The sequence below is a fragment of the Somniosus microcephalus genome, chromosome 14, assembly GCF_052327205.1.
Source record: "Somniosus microcephalus isolate GS21.2 chromosome 14, FLI_Smic_1.0, whole genome shotgun sequence".
Classification (NCBI taxonomy): Eukaryota; Metazoa; Chordata; class Chondrichthyes; order Squaliformes; family Somniosidae; genus Somniosus; species Somniosus microcephalus.
The window spans coordinates 85608001-85632485 of NC_141000.1; the positions used below are offsets into that span (position 1 = coordinate 85608001).

The following is a 24485-nucleotide window of genomic DNA, read 5'->3' on the forward strand; positions in this document are numbered from 1 at the left end:
TGGGTCACACTCAAGATAGACGGAGTCCAAGTGAAAATGGAATTGGACACAGGATCAGCCCTAACAGTCATAAACCAAAGGGACTACAAGCGGCTATTTTCACATATACCCTTGAAAGCTACAGAGATTGTCTTGAAGACGTACACAGGGCAAAAAGTCTACCCCAAAAGAAAAATAAGGGTGAAAGTGATATATAAAGGCCAGGAAATACCTAAAATGGACCTATATGTATTGCCAGATGGAGGACCACCACTACTAGGATGTGAATGGATCCGGAAGATACAATTAGATTGGCATTCCATACAGGCACTGAAGGTTGAGGCCAAAAAGGATGACGACGTCACACCTGGATGACTGTCAAAAATGCTAACTGACGCACAAGAAGTGTTCCAGGAGGGACTTGGAACACTAAAAGGCATAACAGCAACGATTAAAATAGAGGAAAATGCAAGCCCAAAGTTTTTTTTAAGGCCAGACCGGTGCCTTATGCGATCCGACCAGCCGTCGAAGCAGAGCTGGAAGGGTTGGAACGTTCAGGAGTACTGTCCAAAGTAGACTGGAGCGAGTGGGCTACACCCATCATTCCTGTAATGAAGAGGTCATTGAGTAATACGCCTGGGGAACCAAAGAAGGTCCACATCTGTGGGGATTTTACGGTGACAGTGAACCCAGTCCTTCACACGGTACAATATCCGCTTCTGCGGATTGAGGATATTTTCGCCTCGCTATCTGGAGGTAAACGCTTCACCAAAATTGATCTGGCCCAGGCGTACTTGCAAATGGAGGTAGAAGAAGCCTCGAAACAATACCTCACGATCAACACTCATAAAGGTCTCTACCAATACAACCGGCTGGTGTTCGGGGTAGCATCGGCTCCGGCTATTTGGCAAAGGGCAATGGATCAAGTCCTGCAAGGGATTCCAGGGACCCAGTGTTATTTGGACGACATCCTGGTCATGGGCGAAAATGACAGTGATCACCTCGCCAACCTGGAGAAGGTGCTCATTAGATTAAAGGAATATGGGCTACGAGCTAATTGCCACAAGTGCGAGTTTTTCCAGAAGTAGATCTCGTATTGTGGCCACGTTATTGATGAAGAGGGGTTACATAAGTCCCCTGAAAAGATTGAGGCAGTAGTCAAGGCTCCAGCACCGGAAAATGTGTCACAACTGAGGTCGTTCCTCGGGCTGGTAAACTACTACCATAAGTTCTTACCAAATTTGTCTACAGTATTACACCCACTGAACACCCTACTGCAAACGGGGGTACCATGGAAGTGGAATGACGAATGTAAACGAGCTTTCCAGAAGTGCAAAGAATTGATCACATCAAAAGAGGTGTTGGCCCATTTCAACCCAGCACTACCAATTCGGTTGGCATGTGATGCATCACCCTATGGTATTGGAGCGGTGCTGTCGCACAAATTCCCAGACGGGTTGGAGAGGCCAGTAGCCTTTGCGTCTCGGTCACTAACCTCAGCCGAGCGTAACAACGCCCAGATTGACAGGGAGGCCCTCAGCCTAGTATGGGGAGTAAAAAAATTCAACCACTATCTGCATGGGCAGAAGTTCACCTTGCTGACTGACCACCAACCACTTGTCTCCATCTTCAATCCAAAGAAGGGCGTTCCAGTGATGACTGCACAACGGTTACAAAGATGGTCCCATTTTCTAGGGGTGAACCAATATGAAATAGAATATAAAGGCACAAAACAGCATGGAAACGCTGAAGGGCTATCACGCCTGCCACTGCCTACTGTGGAGGAAGCACCAGCAGTGGACCCTATCGAGATATTTTATTCGTCAATAATTGAACGATTGCCAGTAACTAACGCGGATATAGAGAAGGAGACCCGCAATGATCCAACACTGTCTCGGGTATATGATTTGACGGTGAGGGGATGGCCAACACATGGCGACTCACTGTTGCCAGCATTCTCATCCAGAAGAGAACAGCTGTCAGTATGCCAGGGGACAGTGATGTGTGGATCCCGAGTGGTAATTCCACCCAAGTTAAGGGAGAGAGTGCTCAATGAGCTTCATGAAGGTCATCTGGGAGGGGTGAAAATGAAAAGCCTTGCTAGGGCTTATGTGTGGTGGCCAGGGATTGATCAACAAATCGAGGACCTAACCAAGAGCTGCTCAGGATGCCAGAAGGTCCAAAATGCACCACCACATGCCCCTCTACACCCATGGGAGTGGCCCTCCTCTCCATGGCAACGGGTGCATATTGATTTTGCTGGTCCATTCATGGACTCAATGTTCTTAATAGCAGTGGATGCTCACTTGAAATGGCCTGAGGTGATAAAAATGTCCTCAACCACTACAGAGAAAACGATTGCAGTCCTACGGACCATTTTTGCCAGGAACGGCTTGCCAGAGCAGATTTGCTCTGATAATGGACCACAGTTTGTGTCCGAAGAGTTTCGGAAATTTATGAGAAGGAATGGGGTAAGGCATTACACATCCACCCCGTATCATCCAGCCACAAATGGATTGGCTGAGAGGTTCGTACAAACCTTTAAAAAGGCGATAAAGGCCATGTGCGATGATGAAATTCCACTACAGCATAAGGTGGACAATTTCCTGTTAGCCTACAGAAATGCGACACATGCAGTTACCAACCAGACCCCGGCCATGGTGTTCTTTAACCGAAGGTTGAGATCTTGTCTGGATTTGCTCAGACCAAATGTGCGAAGGAATGTTGAGGATAAACAATTCCAGCACATCAATGAGAAGCCGAGAAGGAGCTTCAATGTAGGACAACCAGTCTTGGCCCGTGACTACCAAACAGAGAAATGGCAACCCGGAATGATATGCACACGGCAGGGGCCATTAATGTAAACAGTGGATGTCGGGGAGAACATTGTGAGACGCCACGTCGACCAGATCTTAGCATCACAGGAACGAGTCAACCCCATGTCTCGCGTCCCTGGGGATGAATCCGACATACTGGTAGCATCTACCTCAGAAACAGTAGCAGTGGAAACTGATGAAATAACCGACGAAAAGGGGCCAGAATCGCCTCCACACCAAGAACAAGAACCTCAGGAAAGGCGCTATCCAGAAAGGATCAGGAAGCCGCCCCAAAGACTGAATCTATAAATGGACTATTTCAGTTTAATGTGCATGTTAAAGTGTTAATTGTTATTTGAACATTATGGGTACTGCTAATCTAAAAGGGGAGGAATTGTAGTGTATGTACCTTTTAAGAGAGAACTACTTTTACAGCTCCTGTATACTGTAGTACCGGCAGTGACCACACCTGTATATAAGCCTTGAGCATGCCTCTGTACTGTCAGTGTTTAGACTACCCTCCTCCAGTAAACACCTGTTGATTGTTAAGTTACAGCCTCCGTGTAGTTATTGGAAAACATCATACTTTAAGAATCACGGATTCAACATCCGACAGTACAGCACTCCCCCAATACTGCACTGAAGTGTCAGCCTAGATTTTGTGTTCAAGTCTCTGGAGTGGAACTTGAACCCACAACCTTCTGACTCAGAAGTGAGAGCGCTACCAGTAAGCCAAGACCGACACTGAAGCTTGTAATATAAAATGCAGTGGTAGAAATATGAAGCCAATCTTTTCAATGATTATATTTTTGAAGTTTCAAAAATAGATAAGAAAGTACATAATCATGGCAACTGCATTTCAAAGCAACTTTTTGTTTGTAAAATGTATTGGATGTTTTCGAATGCATAATATGGCACTATATAAATACAAGGATAGATACCGAGAGGCTGTTTCCCCTGGCTGGAGAGTCTTAAACTAGGGGTCATAGTCTCAGGATAAGGGGTCAGTCCTTTAGGACTGAGATGAGGAGAAACTTCTTCACTGAGAGGGATAGATAGATTTTTGGACTCTAGGGGAATCAAGGGATATGGAGATCAGGCGGGAAAGTGGAGTTGAGTTCGATGATCAGCCATGATCTCATTGAATGGCGGAGCAGGCTCGAGGGGCCATATGGCCTACTCCTGCTCTTATTTCTTATGTTCTTATGTTGTGAATCTTTGGAATTCTCTACCCCAGAGTGCTGTGGATGCTCAGTTGATGAGTATATTCAAGACTGAGGATGTTTGGGCACTAAGGGAATCAAGGGATAGGGAGTTAGGCATGAAAAGTGGAGTTGATGTAGAAGTTCAGCCATGATCTTACTGAATGGTGGAGCAGGCTCGATGGGCTGTGTGACCTACTCTTGCTGCTATTTCTTATGTTCTTAAACTCTTTTTTAAAGATTTTAAAGTTTTAGAATTGCATTCAGTACCAGTTTCAAAATTAAAATGTGTTAAATATCAAATCCATCAATCTATATGCACTTCTTGGCTACAGAACAGTATTTCCTGACTCATACTTTTATGTCAATTTTTCCATTATAAATTCCTGTATCCATATTTAAAATGGGAAAAGCCGAGTGTTGTCACTTTTTGTAATTATGAATCTGGCCAACAAGTGGCGCAGTATCTTATTTTTCCCACAAATTGCTCAAAAGCTTTTGGAAAATCTTTCAGTGCTTTGGGGAGGGAGCTAACCTGATTAGAAGAGATTCAAACAGGGAGTTGCGAGGGAGATAAGCATGGATCTTATCACAGGAGGCAACAACATGTTCAAGGACTTTGGAGAGGAAAGACTAGGTTGTAAATGGTTTGGTAGTTTGCAAGGGTAGAGGGATCAAGAGTAGATTTTTTGAGGAAGGTTTTATGCCAGTGGTTTTGAAAGGGAGGGGAACAGGTAGAAGGAAAAATGTCACAAGGGAATCCAAGAGCTCCTTACACTTGTTAGAGGTGAAGGTGGAGGGGACACAGAAGCGGAACTTAAGGAGAAAGCTAATAGTGGATAAAATATGCCAGGGGGTTATCTTTGCTCTCCAGGATAGTTCTTGAGTAGTGGATGGTTTTGGCAGAGGAGAGTGAGGCCTGGTAGAACTTGATGGAGTCCAACCAGATCTGATAATGGTTAGATAGGCCAGTTGTATGCCAGATACACTGAACCCTCTACTAGGGGAATGATCAGAATGGGAGTCAGTGAAGGTTTTGTTACAGATAAGTGCATCAAACATGCAGATCAGTGAGTGGTTGAGTAACTTGACAGCTGCAGAAGCATTGTTCTGAATGAAGGGCCAAAGGCTCAGCAGTTGGTCTTTGAAAATGTAGTTATAAGCGATGGGGGAAAGTTTTCCATGGGGAGGATGCAGGAGGAAGTGGCCTTGAAAGGTGGTATGGGGATGTGAATTATTAAGGATATAAGGAGATGGCCTTGTCAGTGATGAATACCTTGGGAATAGAGAGGCCATGGGAGATGGTGAGGTCTAGGGGGTGGCCATGAATATGGGTAGAAGAGTTTTATGGAGGGAGCTGTTAAGGATGGACAGGGTGGTAGTGAATTCAGAGGAGATTGGGCAAGGGGAGCTGAGATGGAGATTGAAATCACTGATGATAAGGAGTTGCTCAGTGCGGAAGCTGAGAGAGGGAAGAGATGACATCAGGGAAAAAACTCAGGGTAGGGCTTGGGGGAGGGTGGACAACAAGGGGGCTAAATTCGGTTGATTTGCGCCTCCCGTTAGTGCCCTAATGGGCGCAAATCAACTAACGCCTGGTTGTGGTGCCGCTAACGCCTCCCGCAAAATTCAGCAGAAGGTTAGCAGCGGCGGAAGGTTAGTGGCGGCGCTACGCCGCTGGCTGACGTCATCGCCGTGCGCAGCGCCCCGGCTGTAATATTGGGTGGCGCCCCCCGACTTACCGCTGGACGCTATGTCCAACGTGGTCAGGGGGCCTACCTGTGGCGAGGTGGCGGGCGGCCATTTTTGTTGCTGGCGCCTGCCAGCACCTGCCCCCGTTGCTGTCCCCGGCCCCCGTGAAGCCCCACCCGCGGGGTGCCAGCTGCTCTCTGTGAGCCCGGCACTCCTCCTGAGTGCTGGGCTCATTTGCCGGCACTCCCGATCCCTGGTGGCCCAGCTGGGCGCCGGGACGCGCTGCGCCAGGCCCCTCCTCTTTAAGAAGGGGAGGAAGGCCTGCAATACCATGGCGCGATGTGCCGCGGTTTTGGCTCGCAGCGCCCCAAGAGGGACGCAGGGCGCTTCCAGTAGCACCCCTCCTCCCTCTCGGGACGCTACCTGGGAAAATCGGCCCCAGGGGCGCTAACTTTTTCGGGGCACTAAAATTAGCACCCCGGCGAAGGTAGTGCTACCGAATCTTTTACCCCCAAGGATTTTAAAGGAATGGTGAGAGGAATGGAACAGAATGAGATGCTCAAAATGAGTATAGGGAGAAACCAAGGTATGACTAGTGATGTGGGGCATACTGGTTTGAGTGGGCCAGGTGGTAGAAAGTATAGCCAGGCTGGGAAGCTTTGATAAGGGAGAAGGTATTGTTATCCATGAGTAAAGTTCCAGTCAAAGCCAGGATATCAATACTGTCATCTACAATAAGGTAATGAATAGATATGTGGCTAACAAGGGAAATTAGGGATAGCATAAGATCCAAGGAGAGGACATATAAATTGGCCAGAAAAAGCAGCAAACCTGTGGCTTGGGAGCAGTTTAAGATTCAGCAAAGGAGGACAAAGGGATTAATTAAGAGGGGGAAAATAGAGTATGAGAGTAAGCCTGCAGGGAACATAAAAACTGACTGTAAAAGCTTCTATAGATATGTGAAGAGAAAAAGATTGGTGAAGTCAAGCGTAGGTCCCTTGCAGCCAGAATCAGGGGAATTTATAATGCGGAACAAAGACATGGCAGACCAATTAAATACATACTTTGGTTCTGTCTTCACAAAGGAGGACACAAATAACCTCCCAGAGATGTCGGGGAACATAGGGTCTAATGAGAGGGAGGAACTGAATGAAATCAGTATTTGTAGGGAAATTATGTTAGGGAAATTGACGGGATTGAAGGCCGATAAATCCCCAGGGCCTGATAATCTACATCCTAGGGTACTTAAGGAAGTGGCCCTAGAAATAGTAGATGCATTGCTGGTCATCTTCCAAAATTCTATAGACTCTGGAACAGTTGCCATGGATTGGAGGGTAGCTAATGTAACCCCACTATTTAAAAAAGGTGGTAGAGAGAAAATGGGGAATTACAGACCGGTAAGCCTGACATCGGTAGTAGGGAAAATGCTAGAGTCCATTATAAAAGATGTAATAGCAGAGCACTTGGAAAACAGTGACAGGATCCGACAAAGTCAACATGGATTTACAAAAGGTAAATCATGCTTGACTAATCTACTGGAATTTTTTGAGGATGTAACTGGTAGAATAGATAAGGGAGAACCAGTGGATATGGTGTATTTGGACTTTCAGAAGGCTTTCGATAAGGTCCCGCATAAGAGATTAGCGTGCGAATGGTTAAAGCACATGGGATTGGGAGTAAGGTACTGACTTGGATAGCGAACTGGTTGGCAGACAGGAAGCAAAGAGTTGGAATAAACGGGACTTTTTCCGAGTGGCAGGCAGTGACTAGTGGGGTACCGCAGGGATCGGTGCTAGGACCCCAGTTATTCACTATATATTAATGATCTAGACGAGGGAACTAGATGTAATATCTCCAAGTTTGCAGACGACGCAAAGCTGGGTGGGCATGTGTGCTGTGAGGAGGATGCAGAGAAACTCCAGTATGATTTGGACAGGTTGGGTAATTGGGCAGGTGCATGGCAGATGCAGTATAATGTGGATAAATGTAAGGTTATCCACTCTGGTGGCAAAAACAGGAAGGCAGATTATTATCTGAATGGCAATAGATTGGGAAAAGGGGAAGTGCAACGAGACCTGGGTGTCCTTGTGCACCAGTCGCTGAAGGTAAGCATGCAGGTGCAGCAGGCGGTTAAGAAGGCAAATGGTATGTTGGCCTTCATAGCGAGAGGATTCTTCGAGTACAGGAGCAAGGATGTCTTGCTGCAGTTGTACAGGGCCTTGGTGAGACCACGCCTTGAGTAAGACCACGCCTTGAGTATTGTGTGCAGTTTTGGTCGCCTTATCTGAGGAAGGATGTTCTTGCCATGGAGGGAGTGCAGCGAAGATTCACCAGACTGATACCAGGAATGACGTATGAAAAGAGATTGGGTCGATTGGGCTTGTATTCGCTAGAGTTTAGAAGAATGAGAGGGGATCTCATTGAAACTTATAAAATTCTAACAGGACTAGACAGACTAGATGCAGGAAGGATGTTCCTGATGGCGGGGGAGTCCAGAACCAGGGGTCACAGTCTAAGGATAAGGGGTAAGCCATTTAGGACTGAGATGAGGAGGAATTTCTTCACCCAGAGAGTGGTGACCCTGTGGAATTCTCTACCACAGAAAACAGTTGAGGCCAATTCATTAAATGTATTCAAGAGGGAGTTAGATATATTTCTTAAGTCTAAAGGGATCAAGGGATATGGGGAGAAAGCAGGGACAGGGTACTGAGTTTGGATGATCAGCCATGATCTCATTAAATGGCGGAGCAGGCTCGAGGGGCCGAATGGCCTACTCCTGCTCCTATCTTCTATATTTCTATGCCGGAGGGAAATATGGACGGGGGGTGGGGACTGTCATTGCTGATCCATCAGCATTCTGTACACGGAAGAAAAGCTTTCCGTCCAATTTGTCCAAGTTTTTCATAATTTTAAACATCTCAGTCATACCTACCTCTAAGTCTTCTATTTTCAAGAGAGAAAATACCTAGAGTAGTCAATGCGTCCTCATACATAATTCCCTTCAGTTCTGGGATAAACCATGTAGCCCTTATCTGTACTCCCTCCAATAATTGAATATCCTGTTTGAAATAGAAGGATCAAAACTGCATGCAGTACTCCAGATGTGGCCTCACCAGGGTCAAGTACAGTTCATGAGATTGGCAGGAAATTTGAGTGTAAGTAGACATCAGCAAAACAGGCACATGAATGGGTGGAATTTCCCAATTATGGCCCCACAGGAAATTTTACCCCCCCTATATCTACATGCAATTGGTACTTGCATACCATCTTGCCGTGTATTCTCAGCTTTAAAAAGGGTGAGGGAAGGCCACTTATTTACAGTTTTCACACAATACTGGACACAGTTGTCAAATTTAATCTCCAAAGCACCAGCAAAAATCCCACAATATAATTTACTACAAGTATAATCCAGTCATTGTAAATCAGCAGCCCTAATGTTATCCCCATATGTTATAAAATAGCATTGGGCCAGATTATAGAAAAAACAGAAAAATAGGAGCAGGAGTAGGCCATTTGGCCCTCCGAGCCTGCTCCAGCTATTCTGAAAAAATAACGGTGTCTGAACAACGCACGGCGTTATTAATGCACAAATTGGCCAGCAACTTGTAATGAGGAAGAGACACCCCATGAATTGCCATAAGTTGTTGGCCAATTTGCACCGCTCCACCGTTTGTTTCACAAAAAAAATCATCTTGCGCTCAACCTCCCTGTGATTTTGATGAGGTTGCTGGATTTGCAAATTAATTTTCCATTAAACGTGCCACTAATTAACAGCATGATTACCCTTTTAACAATGTGATAATCGTTAATAACTGCCAATCAAACACTCTTGCCCAGAAAGTAAACAGTTATAAGTGTGGAGTCTCATTTCTTCAGGTTGTGAATTGTTTTAGATTTTAAAAATTTCAAATTAAATTTTTTTTTCTTACTTTTCCTTTGTCTCTTTTTTTATCCTCTCTCTCTTAATCCAATCTTTCTTTCCCTCTTTATTTCTCTTCCTGTACCTGATTTGACATTGAATTCACCCACTCTAATTCACCCTTCTTCTCAGTCATTCCGCTGTTTATTTCTCAATCCTTCAATCTCATTGGATAAAGAGATGTTGTAGGAATAGGTGTATTCCTAACCAAATCACTGAGGTCGACTCAGGAGAAACGATCCAATAGGTTTTTAATGAAGGATTTGATGAAGTACAGAAAACAACAAAGATCAATGAGGAGAACCTTGGAACAGGTCTTACCCGAACGGGGACGCCACGAGGACTGACTAGGCAGTCCGGAGGTTTGTGCGATGACGTCATCGCGTTTGTGTCATAATGTCATCGCGTTGCTCGCGTTTCCCGCGCTTGGGGCGTCACGTGACTAGCGTCGTGACGTCATCGCGTTTGCCCGCGCTTAGGGCGGTCACGTGATGTGCGTGATGACGTCAGCGCATTTACCTGGCACCCGGCACTGCAGCTGGCAGTTGCGGCCGAAGTCGGGAGCGGGAGGCCGAACCGGGCCGGCGACCGACGTGGGAGCGGGAGGCCGAACCAGGCCGGCGATTGCCGCGGGAGCAGGAGGCCGAGCTGGGCCGGCTCGCACCTGGGTGAGTCACGTGATGCGTGACGTGACGTCATTGTGTTAGGTCGTGCTCTTAAAGGGGCAACGGCCCGAACAGGTAAAGTGTGTATATACATAGGTAAGTTAAAGGGAATTACGTATCATAAGTAAGGGACACCCGGTGGTACCGCTACATGCGCCCCCCCAGAATTCGCTTTAATGAACGACAAAGGTGAGGTAGTCCGACGAGCCAGTCCGAACGACTCCTGCAGTCTCGAGACGGAGACTGTTGGGTGGCTGGCGGTCAGGTGGACGATCGTAACTGATGTGCTGCAACGACGATGGGTGGTCGGTGGTCTCGGCGGTCGTGCTGTCTGGACTTGGTGAGCAAGGTCGAAAGGTGCTGGTCGTGAGCGGATCCTTGCGTGCGTCGTGGCGAATAATACGTATCCAGCCGTGCGAAGGACCGTGGCGTCATGGCGAATAAAACGTATTCAGCCATGCAAAGGACTGTGGAGACGTGTGACGTCTACAGCCCGCGGTTCGAAGCGGGCGCCGGGGCGAAACAGCAGGCCGCGTCATAGTGACGGGCAGGTTGGGCAGACGTGGATCATGGCTCTGTTGATGTTGGAAAAAGTCCCCAGTCTGACGAAATCTGTAGGAACGCCGAACGGGCGATCCAGGAGGACTTGGCGGGCGAGTTCCGTGAACTCGCCGACAGATGAGCGAACTCTTCGGCAGTCTGGAACGCACGGAACGGTGCGTGCCGTAGTGCTAAAACAGTAGTGAACTGTTGCTGCATTGATCAGTGATCGGTGAAGATAGCAACTTTCGCGTAGCCGATCACGGCCGCGGAATGCCCGTTGGACCCGTGGTCGATGGTCGCAGCATCAGTAGATGGTTGCTTTTGTCGAGGGGAAAACTGTAGCGAGGGCGGTAACGCTTTGAGTTGTTGTTGCTTTAGGGGGAACACTGCCGGGAGGGCAGCAACACTTCGAGTTGTTGTTGATTTAAGTAGAAAACTGCCGGGAGGGCGGCAACGCTTCGCTTTCGCGCCGAAAAGAGTGGTAGAAAACACAACCAGCAGGCTGACGGGCTGGTGTGTCATAGGCGGTGTGGTGTATGTAACCTGTTCCACCTTAAGGTAGTTCTCTTAAGAGATGTACTACTTTCTCTTGGCTGCTGTATACTGTAATACCGGTGGTGACCACACCAGTATATAAGTGTTGTGTAGGGATTTGCTGGGCAGTTCAGCCCTGACCTCCGAATAGTAAAGACCTGTTAAAAGTTATTCTTGTTGTCTGTGTCCAGTGATTGATCATACGCATAACTGGGACACACAGACTCAACAGTGACGACGAGTCCGATCTTACCCTGCGGCAGTTTTACACCCAAGGCAGCTTCGTCCTCAGAACGGGCGTCGAGAAGAGGCATCCGCCCTCATCATCCTGCTGAGCACCATCGCACGGGAGGCATCGAGAACCCGGGTTAAAAAGAAAAAAAAAAATTCTGACCACGAAGCCCTCCATCAGCGACAGGCAGTGATCATCCCTTCTACCACGGTGGTGGGTAAGCCGATCAGCGACACGAGCAGAAAGTCGGTCGCGTTGGCTGTGGAGTAGGGGAGGGAAAACGGAGGAATAAGGGCAGAGAACTCGACCACGGCCGGTAAAAAGGGCCGGGCTGCAATCGAGGCCGAGAGGCGCAGCGACTGGGGCAGCTTAAGGCACGAGAGCCGCGGAGAACTCAAACGCAGCCGGTGTAAAGGACCGGGCTGCAAGCGGGGCTGCGAGGCAAAGCAGCGTCGGGGAATTGAGAACCGCTGGGGAGGTGAGAACGGCAGCAGCAAGGCAATCACCATTGCAGCCAGCGGGGGAAGAAGGCAAACGCGGGAATCCGCCATTGTAGTCGGCGGGGGAAGAAGACGAGCGCGGGAAAGACCGCCAAGCGCGGGAAGCCGCCATTTCAGTAGGCGGGGGAAGAAGACAAGCGCGGGAAGCCGCCATTTTGAGAGAAAGAAAAATTTAAAAAACTTGCAAGGATGCCTAAACATGGGAACATTAATACCTTTGATAGCGATATCGAAGAGTGGACCACGTATGTAGAACGCATGGAAGTTTATTGTAAAGCAAATAAGGTACCAGATGATGAGAAAGCACTAACCTTATTAAGCTCAATGGGTGCGAAGACATACGGGCTATTGAAGCACCTTCTATCACCAAATAAACCGGCGGATCAGACTGTCGCGAATATTGTTACTGTCCTGAAAAATCATTTAAACCCCACGCCGCTGATGATAGCGGAACGATTTAAATTTTACAGAAGAACGCAGCTGAAAGACGAAAGCAACGCTGAATTTTTAATTGAACTGTGTAAGCTATCAAAGTACTGTCAGTTTGGAACAGGACTAGCAGATGCGCTGAGAGATAAATTTGTGTGTGGATTGTTAAAAGAAGGAACACAAAAGCGACTGCTTGAGGAGAATGATCTTACGCTTGATAAAGCTGTCACTATTGCAGCATCGCACGAAGCCGCAGCGAGAGGCACGGTGGAAATGCAGCTATGGTCACCGGAACTCCGCACCAATCAAATGGTCTTGGGTACAGTAAAATGTTATCGTTGTGGAAAGACAACGCACGATCAGAACCAGTGCTGGTTCAAAAATAAGGAATGCAGAAAATGTGGCAGGCTTGGTCACATAGCTAAAGTATGCCGGTCAGGAAAGAAGACCAGCAACAAAAAGTCACCGCAGGAAAAGTACAGAAAGGTACACAAGGTGACAGAGAACAGTTCGAATGAACAGAAGTCAGATTCAGACTCCAGCAGTAATGAACTGGGTAGTCTTAGAGTACACAATGTTGGTAAGGAAGCTGACCTCCAAACAATTTGGGTCACACTTCAGATAGCAGGAGTCCAAGTGAAGATGGAATTGGACACTGGATCGGCATTGACGGTCATGAATAAGCAAGATTACAAAAGGTTATTCCCACATATTCCCCTACGGGATACGGAGATTGTATTGAAAACATACACGGGGCAAAGAGTATACCCCATCGGGAAGATAGAGGTAAAGGTGGTCCACAAGGGCAAAGAAAGCCGAGGAATGGACTTATATGTACTACCTGAGGGAGGCCCACCACTACTGGGACGGGAGTGAATTAGGAAAATAAATATGGACTGGCATTCCTTAAAAGCACTAACGGTAGATTCCGGTAAAAAAGATGTCAAACCTAAACGATTGTCCAGAATATTGGACGATGCTAAAGAGGTGTTTCAACAGGGACTGGGAACACTGAGAGGAATTACGGCAAACATCAAGGTTGAAGAACATGCAAACCCGAAATTTTTCAAAGCCAGACCGGTACCTTATGCGATACGACCTGCTGTGGAAGCTGAGCTGGAAGGGCTAGAACATTCAGGAGTACTGTCTAAGGTAGACTGGAGTGAGTGGGCCACGCCCATTGTTCCCGTCATGAAGCGTTCATCGAGCAACAAGCCGGGGGGACCGGGGAAGGTTCGCATCTGTGGAGATTTCAAGATCACTGTTAATCCGGTGCTTCACACAGTGCAGTATCCGCTTCCGCGGATTGAGGATATCTTCGCTTCGTTGTCTGGCGGGAAACACTTCACCAAGATAGACCTGGCGCAGGCGTACTTACAGATGGAAGTTGAGGAAGAGTCACGCCAGTATCTCACGATCAACACGCATAGAGGCTTGTACCGGTATAATAGACTGGTTTTTGGAGTGGCATCGGCTCCAGCAATTTGGCAGAGGGCCATGGAGCAGGTGTTACAGGGAATTCCAGGCACACAATGTTACCTGGACGATATTCTGATTACAGGAGATGATGACGAGGAACACCTTGCAAATTTGGAACTGGTGCTCACCAGATTGAAAGAATATGGACTTTGAGTTAATCGCCAGAAATGTGAGTTCTTTCAGAAGCGGATCTCGTACTGTGGTCATGTCATTGACCAGGAGGGGCTTCATAAGTCTCCTGACAAGATCGAAGCTGTTGTGAAGGCTCCCGCTCCGGATAATGTATCCCAGTTGAGGTCGTTCCTAGGGTTGATTAACTATTACCATAAGTTTCTGCCAAATTTATCCACGGTGCTGCACCCGCTGAACGCTCTTTTGCAGAAGGGAGTACCATGGAAGTGGAGCGAGGACTGTAAGAGGGCCTTTCGCAAAAGCAAGGCATTGATCACCTCAGAGGAAGTGTTGGCTCACTTCAACCCAACGCTGCCTATTCGTTTGGCTTGTGATGCTTCTCCATATGGTATTGGGGCAGTACTCTCACACAAGTTGCCAAATGGCCTGGAGAGGCCAGTTGCGTTCGCATCCAGATCATTGACCTCCACTGAGCGCAACTATGCTCAGATAGATAGGGAGGCTCTCAGCCTTGTGTGGGGAGTAAAGAAGTTTAATCATTACCTGCAGGGCCAAAAGTTCACGCTTCTGACAGACCACCAGCCATTGGTATCCATTTTTAACCCGAAGAAGGGTGTTTCGGTGATGACAGCACAGAGACTCCAGAGATGGTCCCTTTTCCTAGGGGCACATCAATATCAGATTGAATTCAAAGGTACAAAGCAGCATGGTAATGCTGATGGGCTGTCGCGCCTGCCACTACCTACAGAGGAGGAGGCACCGACGGTTGACCCTGTTGAGTTATTTCACTCGACCATCATCGAATGTTTACCAGTCACCAATGCAAGTATTGAAAGAGAAACCAGGAACGACCCGACACTGTCCCGGGTCTACGAAGTGACAGTGAAGGGATGGCCAGCACATGGTGATCCACTGTTACCGGCATTCTCAGCAAGACGAGAACAGCTGTCCGTCTGTCAAGGAACATTGATGTATGGAACAAGGGTGATTATTCCTCCTAAGTTAAGAGAGAGAGTTCTAAAGGAACTGCATGAAGGTCATCTGGGGGGAGTCAAGATGAAAAGCCTTGCTAGGGCTTATGTGTGGTGGCCGGGTATCGACCAACAGATAGAGGATCTGACGAAAAGCTGCTCAGGGTGCCAAAAAGTGCAAAATGCACCTCCAATTGCACCGCTGCATCCATGGGAATGGCCTTCAACCCCATGGCAACGTGTACATATTGACTTTGCTGGTCCATTCATGGACTCCATGTTTTTAATTGCGGTGGACGCACATTCTAAATGGCCAGAAGTGATTAAGATGACTACCACTACCTCGGAAAAGACAATCGTGGTGCTAAGAACGATATTTGCAAGAAATGGATTGCCAGAACAAATATGTTCAGACAACGGACCGCAGTTCGTGTCAGAAGAATTCCAGAAATTCATGAAGAAGAATGGGGTGAAACATTATACCTCTGCCCCATATCATCCAGCTACAAACGGGTTGGCCGAGAGATTTGTACAAACGTTCAAAAAAGCAATAAAGGCCATGAGCGAAGATCAGATTCCACTACAACACAAGGTGGACAAATTCCTACTGGCATATCGAAACGCCACTCGTGCAGTGACAAACCAAAGTCCTGCCATGATGTTCTATAACAGGAGGTTGCGGTCCAGGTTGGACTTGTTAAAACCAAATGTGCGGAGGGAAGTTGAAAACAAACAGTTCCAGCATATAAATAACAAGACCACTCGGAGTTTCGAAATAGGACAACCAGTGTTAGCCCGGGACTATAAAAATGAGAAATGGTAATCTGGAACAATTCGGGCCAGACAAGGACCCCTGATGTACACGGTAGATATTGGTGAAAATGTAATACGGCGTCATGCTGACCAACTGGTAGAATCGAGAACAAGGGTCGAACCCATGGTTACGGCAGAGACAACCGTGGAAGAAGTTAGTGAACCTGAAGCATCTACCTCAGAAGTGAATGTACCTGATGATGATGTCCAATCCATAAGAGACCAACTAGATGAGTCACCCCAGCAACGAGAATCAGAGACCCCTGAAAGGCGTTATCCAACTCGAATCAGGAGGCCTCCTCAGAGACTGAATCTTTGAATTGTTTTGCATGAAGTTGTATATATATATATGTTATTATGTTATGTTAAATGGGGATATAACTGTTGAGCTAAAAAGGGAGGATTGTGGTGTATGTAACCTGTTCCACCTTAAGAGAACTACCTTAAGAGATGTACTACTTTCTCTTGGCTGCTGTATACTGTAATACCGGTGGTGACCACACCAGTATATAAGTGTTGTGTAGGGATTTGCTGGGCAGTTCAGCCCTGACCTCCGAATAGTAAAGACCTGTTAAAAGTTATTCTTGTTGTCTGTGTCCAGTGATTGATCATACGCATAACTGGGACATACAGACTCAACAGGCGGGGAATGAGTCTTCGTGTTTCACGAGGGATGGGTCCTCGTGATTTGCGAGGGATGGGTCCTCGTGGTTCGCGAGGAATGGGTCCTCGTGGTTTGCGAGGAATGGGTCCTCGTGGTTCGCGAGGGATGGGTCCTCGAAGTTCGCGAGGGATGGGTCCTCATGGGTCGCGAGGAGTGCGTCCTCATGGTTCGTGAGGAGCGAGTCCTCATGGCATCTCCGCGGGGGCGCGCTCCGATCTTGTGGGCCCGAAAACCTGCGGAACCCGCACTTGGAGGGAGATGTCGTGGAGGCAGACGATCCGTGTGGCGGTAGAAATGTTGAATATGGAGACCATAAGCAGGTGCGTGGTCTGTGCCGCATCAATGTTCTCGGCGAACGGGGCTTTACCTTTATTGCAGTAGCGACAGCGAAACGGCTGATGCTTCCATGGCGTGCTTCTTTTGTGAAAATCGTTCACAAAAATCGGGCTCCGGCTGCGTTTCGTCCGTGAAAAACAGGATCACCTCCAGGCTGCGCTTCCTTTGCGAATATGTTCGCAAAGACGGGGTCGCCAATGTAGGAATTGGTGTTCGTCGGTTGTTGTTCGCCGTGCTCTTCTTCTGCGAAAGCGTTCACAGAGACGGGGTCACCAATGTAGGTGTTGGACGAGTTCGGCTGTGCACGTCGGTCGTCTTCTGTGAAGACGAGGTTCAGGCTGTGCGTCTCTTCCGCGAAAAACATTCACGGATATGGGGTCACCAATGTAGGAATAGGTGTATTCCTAACCAAATCACTGAGGTTGACTCAGGAGAAACAATCCAATAGGTTTTTAATGAAGGATTTGATGAAGTACAGAAAACAACAAAGATCAATGCAGGAGAACCTTGGAACAGGTCTTACCCAAATGGGGACGCCACGAGGACTGACTGGGCAGTCCGGAGGTTTATGCGATGACGTCATCGTGTTTGCGTCGTGACGCCATCTCGTTGCTCGCGTTTCCCGCGCTTGGGGCGTCACGTGACTTGCGTCGTGACGTCATCGTGTTTGCCCGCGCTTAGAGCGGTCACGTGATGTGCATGATGACGTCAGCGTGTTTACCCGGCACTGCAGCTGGTCGTTGCGGCCAAAGTCGGGAGCGGGAGGCTGAACCAGGCCGGCAACCGACGCGGGAGCGGGAGGCCGAACCGGGCCAGCGATTGCCACGGGAGCGGGAGGCCGAGCTGGGCCGGCTCGCGCCTGGGTGAGTCACGTGATGCGCGACGTGACGTCATTGCGTTAGGTCGCGCTCTTAAAGGGGCAACAACCCGAACAGGTAAAATATATATATACATAGGTAAGTTAAAGGGAATTATGTATCATAAGTAAGGGACACCCGGTGGTACCGCTACAATATACCGTTTGTCCCATTGTTCACCAAGGTCCCAGATGCCCTGTTGCCCTTGCTGCGCTATTATCAGCTCTCACTTCCAGCAACTTTGTGGGCAAAATGTTTTAAAACCTAAACATGCACGAACAAGTCTAATTAACGGGGCACGCTGTGAGATGCCCTGCTCCATTATCTTGCAATTCACTGTAAGCAATGCATGGGAAATATGCTAGTTTTATGGTAAAATATATAGATATTGGACTGACAGAATTTGGTCTTAACTTATCTCTAGTTAAATATTTTGTTTATCTTGTGTTACAGAATGTTTACTAAACGCTTTTTCATGAAAATAGTATCCCTTTACTTTATCAACCATAGTGCATCACAAGACTGAAATATAGATCTGTCACTTTCTTGGGATACACTTTGACAATCATCAGCCAAGCGGAATATGGATGAGGAAAGGGGTTGAGGGGAAGAAAGACTTGGACATTACATCTAATCTAAGTGTGCCTTGTGCAGGCTCAGCATGAAGTGACATTACAGTTAAATTATTAGAGGTTTACTGTCAACCTTCCATTTCAAAGAAGTTGGGTGGTGGTGAGAATTCCAGTGGGCAAACAAGGAAATTGGTAACATAACCTTTTGTTCTCTTCTCTCGCCCAAACTAATGTTATATAATTCAAGTGATTTTATGTCATCCTTGTCTGGTACAGGTTGTTAAAGTACACCAGACCACAGTGGACTCTTATTTGGAGGACATCTTGTTGAAGTCCATGCAAGATACAGCAGAGGATCAAGCACGCCAAGAGATCCACAAAATGGCTGATGAAATCAATGATGTTGCCTATGAAATTGAGCAGTAGTATGTAGCTATTAATTACTTGTTTTGTGTTTCTAAACTTGATCGGCTGTGAATTTTATTATCATGATCAAAAGACAAAGCCAAAAGTTGAACCAGAATACCATTTGCCTTTTTGTGGCTTTTTCTACCTGCATTCCCACCTTTATAGGTCTATGTATCTGCACCCAAATCTCTTTATTCCTCCATTCATTACAAATTTTAAGTGTTCTTTTCTCAAATGTTTTATTTCATCTTTCTCTGCATTGAACTGCATCTGCTCAATCTACTAACCTGTCTGTGTCCGTTTACAATCTCCTGCATTCTTCCTCACAGTTTGCCATGTCTTCTAATTTGGTATCATCAGCAAACTTCAATATCATTCCTCTTGTACCTATATTCAAATCATTTATATTCATAAAAAACTAGAGCTACCAGCAGAAATCGCCGAGGCGCACCATTACTCACATCTGCTAATCTGAAAAAAAGATTTACCTCTAATCTTTGCTTTCTGTCCCTTCACCACCTCTCTATCCATGCAGTTGCATCAGGAAAATATTATGGGAAATCAGACACAAACTCACTTTACCTCCTGCAGCATGACTGCATTGTGTTACCATGCTCCTAGGAATAGAAAACTAATATAGATTGCAGTGGCGTCAAATATGTTGACTCAGAAGATCCTCAGGCCCACTGGCAAAGGTACGGCAACGCAGGCACCACTGACCTCTGCTTCTGACCCTGCCAGAGTATATAAACATATGAATTAGGAGCAGGTGTAGGCCCCTCGAGCCTGCTCCACCATTCAGTAAGATCATGGCTGATCTGATTACTCCACATTCCTGCCTACCCACGATAACCTTTCACCCCCTTGCTTATCAAGAATCAATCTACCTCTGCCTTAAAAATATTCAAAGACTCTGCTTCCACTGCCCTCTGAGGAAGAGAGTTCCAAAGACTCACGACCCTCTGTGAGAAAAACGTTCTCCACATCTCTGCCTTAAATGGGCGACCCTTATTTTTAAACAGTGACCCCTAGTTCTAGATTCTCCCACAAGAGGAAACATCCTCTCCACATCCACCCTGTCAAGACCACTCAGGATCTTATATGTTTCAATCAAGTCACCTCTTACTCTTCTAAACTCCAGCAGATACAAGCCTAGCCTGTCCAACCTATCCTCATAAGACAACCCGCCCATTCCAGGTATTAGTCTTTTAAACCTTCTCTGAACTGCTTCCAACGCATTTACATCCTTCCTTAAATAAGGAGACCAATACTGTTCACAGTACTCCAGATGTGGTCTCACCAATGCCCTGTATAACTGAAGCATAACCTCCCTACTTTTGTATTCAATTCCCCTCGCAATAAACTGGGGTGAGGGTGGAGTCATCTCAATTAGATATTTTCAGCGGTAACCTGCGCCAGTATGGACACATTTTGGGCACCTCCTTGGGGTCGGGGGGCAGGGGTGAAAATGTGTTATTGAATCTCTGCATGTGTTTCTGGATCCTGCTCAGTTTTCTGTCCCCACCTGGCCTCTTCTGTCCAATTTACCACCCCGCCCCCCCCGCCATTGAGAAAATTCAGGCTGTGTAATTTGGTTTATTCCAAAAGTACTGCCAATTAGAAACTGAAATGTTTCTGAATTTCTCTCATTTTACTGTAATATTCAGCATGTGTACAGTAACATTTTTGTAAATGTTACATAGAAGGAACTGTACATATTTAAATACCCTGCTTTTTTGTGTACTAAAGTTTGTAGCCTAAGATGGTTGTTGAAGATTTTAATCAGTTTGAGATACATTGGGGGAAAAATTAAGTCGTGTCCCTTTTGGGGCCCTAACTTCGCCGGGGAATTGAGTGGTAGCACCCCAAGAGGGAAGCGGGGCGCTACTGGAAGTGCCCCACCTCCCTCTTGGGGCGCTACGAGGGATTATCGTGGTGCTACGTGCCGCGGTATTGCAGGCCTTCCTCCCCTTTTTAAAGGGGAGGGGCCTTGCGCAGCGCGACTCGGGGCCCAGCTGGGCCACCAGGGATCGGGAGTGCCGAGCTCATGGAGGGGGGTGGGGGGCAGGAGAGGAGGCCAGGGACGGCAGCGGAGGCAGGTGCTGGCAGGTGGGTAGCAACAAAAATGGCTGCCCGGCACCTCACCTTTAAATAGCGCTGCCCCGGCCACAGGTAGGGCCCCCTGACCCCATCAGACATAGCGGCCGGCGTTAAGTCGGGGCACTACGAAGATCGCGGCCGGGACGCGAGCGGGGCGCTGCGCACTGCGATGATGTCATTGCTGGCGGCGCAGCACCGCAGGGCGCTAACCTCCCACTGAATTTCATGGGAGGCGTTGGTGGCGCCGCGCCTGGGTGCTAATTGCTTTGCGCCCCGTTAGCGCCGCCTTAGGGCGCTAACTGGAGGCACAAAGCAACCAAATTTTTCCCCCATTATTCCAGACTACAACCGTTAGCTATGGGCATAGTACAAATCAGTCAAATAGAAATATGTCATATGGTAGTCTAGTGGTGCTGTGCGTTTAAGTATACAGGTGCACTATCCCCTTATCCGAAACCCTTGGGGCCAGATGTGTTTCGGAATTCGGAATTTTTCGGATTTCAGAACAGATGATGCTTATAAATGGACAAGAGGCAGCCGTCGGGTTTACCCTACAACTACACCACTAGTGATGGATACAAACCTGGCTAGGTAACCAGATTACTATAAAGAAATAGTTAACAGCAATGTTTCCTCAAAGTTGCACACGGCCATGCAGTAATCTGCAAACTCCCGTGCAAGCTGCTCAAGCTTTTACACTGGAAATACCGCGTATTGAAAGAAACAAGCCACATCGAACAATGCAGCCCACGGGGAGCGTTGTAAAGTCAGATTTACTGTTTACCTAATTTACTCATCAAAAATATACAATATTTCAGTGCAACAATTTATACAAAGTATGAATACAACAAATATTGTGAACATTTAAGGGTCAGTTTTTTTAAAGCACAAGAAATCGCAACCATTTTCCTATCCGTTTAAGTATCTCCCCACTGAGTGACGCTCCACGAAAAAACTTCTGGTTTTCAGAGCTTTTCGAATTTCGGAATTGCGGATAAGGGATATTTGACCTGTACTCTCAAATTCCACACTGCTTTGAATATCTTGTCTGCTGCAAAGAGGCCCTGAGTGGAGACCAATGGTGGCACTGCTTTTAAAAATTACATTGAACTTGCAAAGTTCCAAACTATTTGAAAATTTACTATTGTGAAAGTATTAATTTGACTATTATTCTGATAATGGAAAATAATTAATTATATGATATACTGCTTATCCCATCACTTAGGGAATGTTTGTTCATTCATGATGAACAGTTGCTTCCAAGTAGAAAATGAAGTGATTTATTCTGCTAAACAGTAGTCTGACTTTTTGCATTTTCTCATTAGTCGGACCCAGCTACAATCCGAAGAGATTGTTTCAGAATTGGTCCACAGCTTCCTAATTCCAGAAGCGCACAAAATAATAATGAGGGACAGAGGTAAGAAATATTAAAATGTGTGGAATGAGAATGAGAAACATTGGCCCCAGTATTAACAGGGAGCGGAGGGGCAGTTTTGTGGTCGGGAAACCCAGAAGAACAGGTTTCCCTCAGATCCTGCCAAATTTAACAGCAGGACCTGATTACCATTTTTGGAATAAGTTTCCCGGCTGGAGCCAGCTAGATTGAGAGGCTGGCTGACAGGCGGGTAAGCCTACAGCACTAGGCCGCAGCCGGGGAACAGAGAGGATAGAGGGAGAGGTCAGGGGGCATCGATGGGGGAGGCTGGAGAGATCGGGTGTTGAGGGGGACATCGATGGGGTGGCCGGGGAGATCGGGGGAGGTGACATTGATGGGGATGTCGGAGAGGTCACGAGATGGGGAGTAGGTCGCGGGGGTCCAGGGGAGGACTTGGGGGCAGGAGGAGATAGCAGGACGTGGAGAACATCAGATCACTGGGTGAGGGGGGCGGCGATCGCTGGGGAGGTTAACAAGTTTGCTGGGGGGGCGGTGGTGGTGGAGAAGCACACTTGCTCCTCCTGGCCCACAAGCAGTGCTGTTCCATGCACCTGTCCTCGCCTCCCTTTAGCTACCGGGTTACCCGAGGTTCGGGAAGCCAGGCTGGCCACTGTTAAAGCTGGAAATGGGAAACAAATGTGAGCCACTCGGCCTCATTAACATATTAAAATGAGTGGCTCGCCTCCTGGGAGTGGGTTGGTCGTGCCCCCCACCCCCCAGTCCGCCTCCATTAAAACCGGAAGTGGGCTGGTTCGAGGCGGTTTGGGTTCGTGTTTGAGATTTTTTACATTTTTACGTCCCATCCAACCCAAACCCACCTGTTTTTGGGGGTTAAAATTTCCCCCATTATATTTGGATTTATTACCAAAAAATTTTTTGAATTTGATACACCAAGTATGAAGACAGATGGTAAGACAAGGATCCCGCATCATTCTGTGAGGGCAAGGCACATGCACTTTGTTTTCTTTATTTTGATATAATTTGCAAACTGATGTCATTCCTCAGCTTCTCACTACATCCATGCTAGTAGTCCCATCAATATTAGTGAGAAAGAACGTAAAATGAAATTCTAAAGATATTTTTTTTTAATTCCCACTATTCTGTATTAAAATCCATGTCACTTGGTGGTTTTAAAGTGTGGGAAAATGCAGCTGCTATCTTCGTAAAGGGTGAGCATTCATAAATGCCAGCAGAAGTGGGACATTATCTCACAGTGCTAAACTAAAAAATAATGGGTTTTTTTAAGTAAATCCAGTTAGTAAAGGTTTTTCAGTTTTATAAATGTCTCTAATTATGCTTTAGAATTCCATCAGAAAAATACAGAGAATCATTCATGAAATATTTTTTCTTTTCCTCCAATAGTAAAACTGTTCCAAAATAGACATCGTCTTGCCGCCCACCGCATCATTCATAATGAGGCTGAACTTGTGATAGCAGATACATCCGTATCTGCAACAGCATCCAGCAGTGCTGCAATGAATGTTCTAAATGTTTCACTCACCGAGGTTGAGAAAGAGCTGAAGAAGAGTTTTGAATCATGAAGTGAGAAACTGGGAAGTGTTAAATCTGCATCCGAGATTCGGAAAGGGGGAATTAGGTGTAATTTTCAATTGCACCACCTGGGTGGGATTGTGGTGGAGCAGATCACCCATCTATTATAGAACTCGTCCCATTTTTATCTCATTGATTTTCTCTCTGGTCACCTACATATAAAGCATTCAGGAAACATTGTGTTGGCATTGGCACTACGCATTCTCCGTGGTACCCAGTCTAATTTTTTCACCTTTTAAAATCTATTTATCTTTCAGCAATTTTCTCTTTTCCTCCCCTGATGACTTTAAGGCCACCAAATTGGAGCCTTTAGTGCTGGCCATTAAGGCCGATTTGGAATAAAATATGAAACATAGAAACATAGAAGCTAGGAGCAGGAGTAGGCCATTCGGCCCCTCGAGCCTGCTCCGCCATTTAATGAGATCATGGCTGATCCTCCAAATTCAGTACCCTGTCCCTGCAGAAATTTCTCCCCATATCCCTTGACCCCTTTAGCCTTAAGAAATATATCTAACTCCTTCTTGAATATATTTAATGAATTGGCCTCAACTGCCTTTTGTGGTAGAGAATTCTACAGGTTCACCACTCTCTGGGTGAAGAAATTCCGCCTCATCCCTGTCCTAAATGGCTTACCCCTTATCTTTAGACTGTGACCC

At 46.9% G+C, this 24485-nt stretch overlaps 1 protein-coding gene across 1 annotated transcript in view; it reads left to right on the top strand.

Annotated features, from left to right (window-relative positions):
- cfap91 (cilia and flagella associated protein 91) overlaps positions 1-24485 on the top strand; it is a 133483-nt gene that overhangs the window by 91514 nt on the left and 17484 nt on the right. Inside the window, exons 15-17 of the mRNA XM_086006853.1 lie at positions 18612-18760; positions 22169-22260; positions 23641-23820. Of these exons, the coding sequence (XP_085862979.1) occupies positions 18612-18760; positions 22169-22260; positions 23641-23819 (420 nt within the window). The 3' untranslated portion in view covers position 23820. The remainder of the gene's footprint in view (positions 1-18611; positions 18761-22168; positions 22261-23640; positions 23821-24485) is intronic.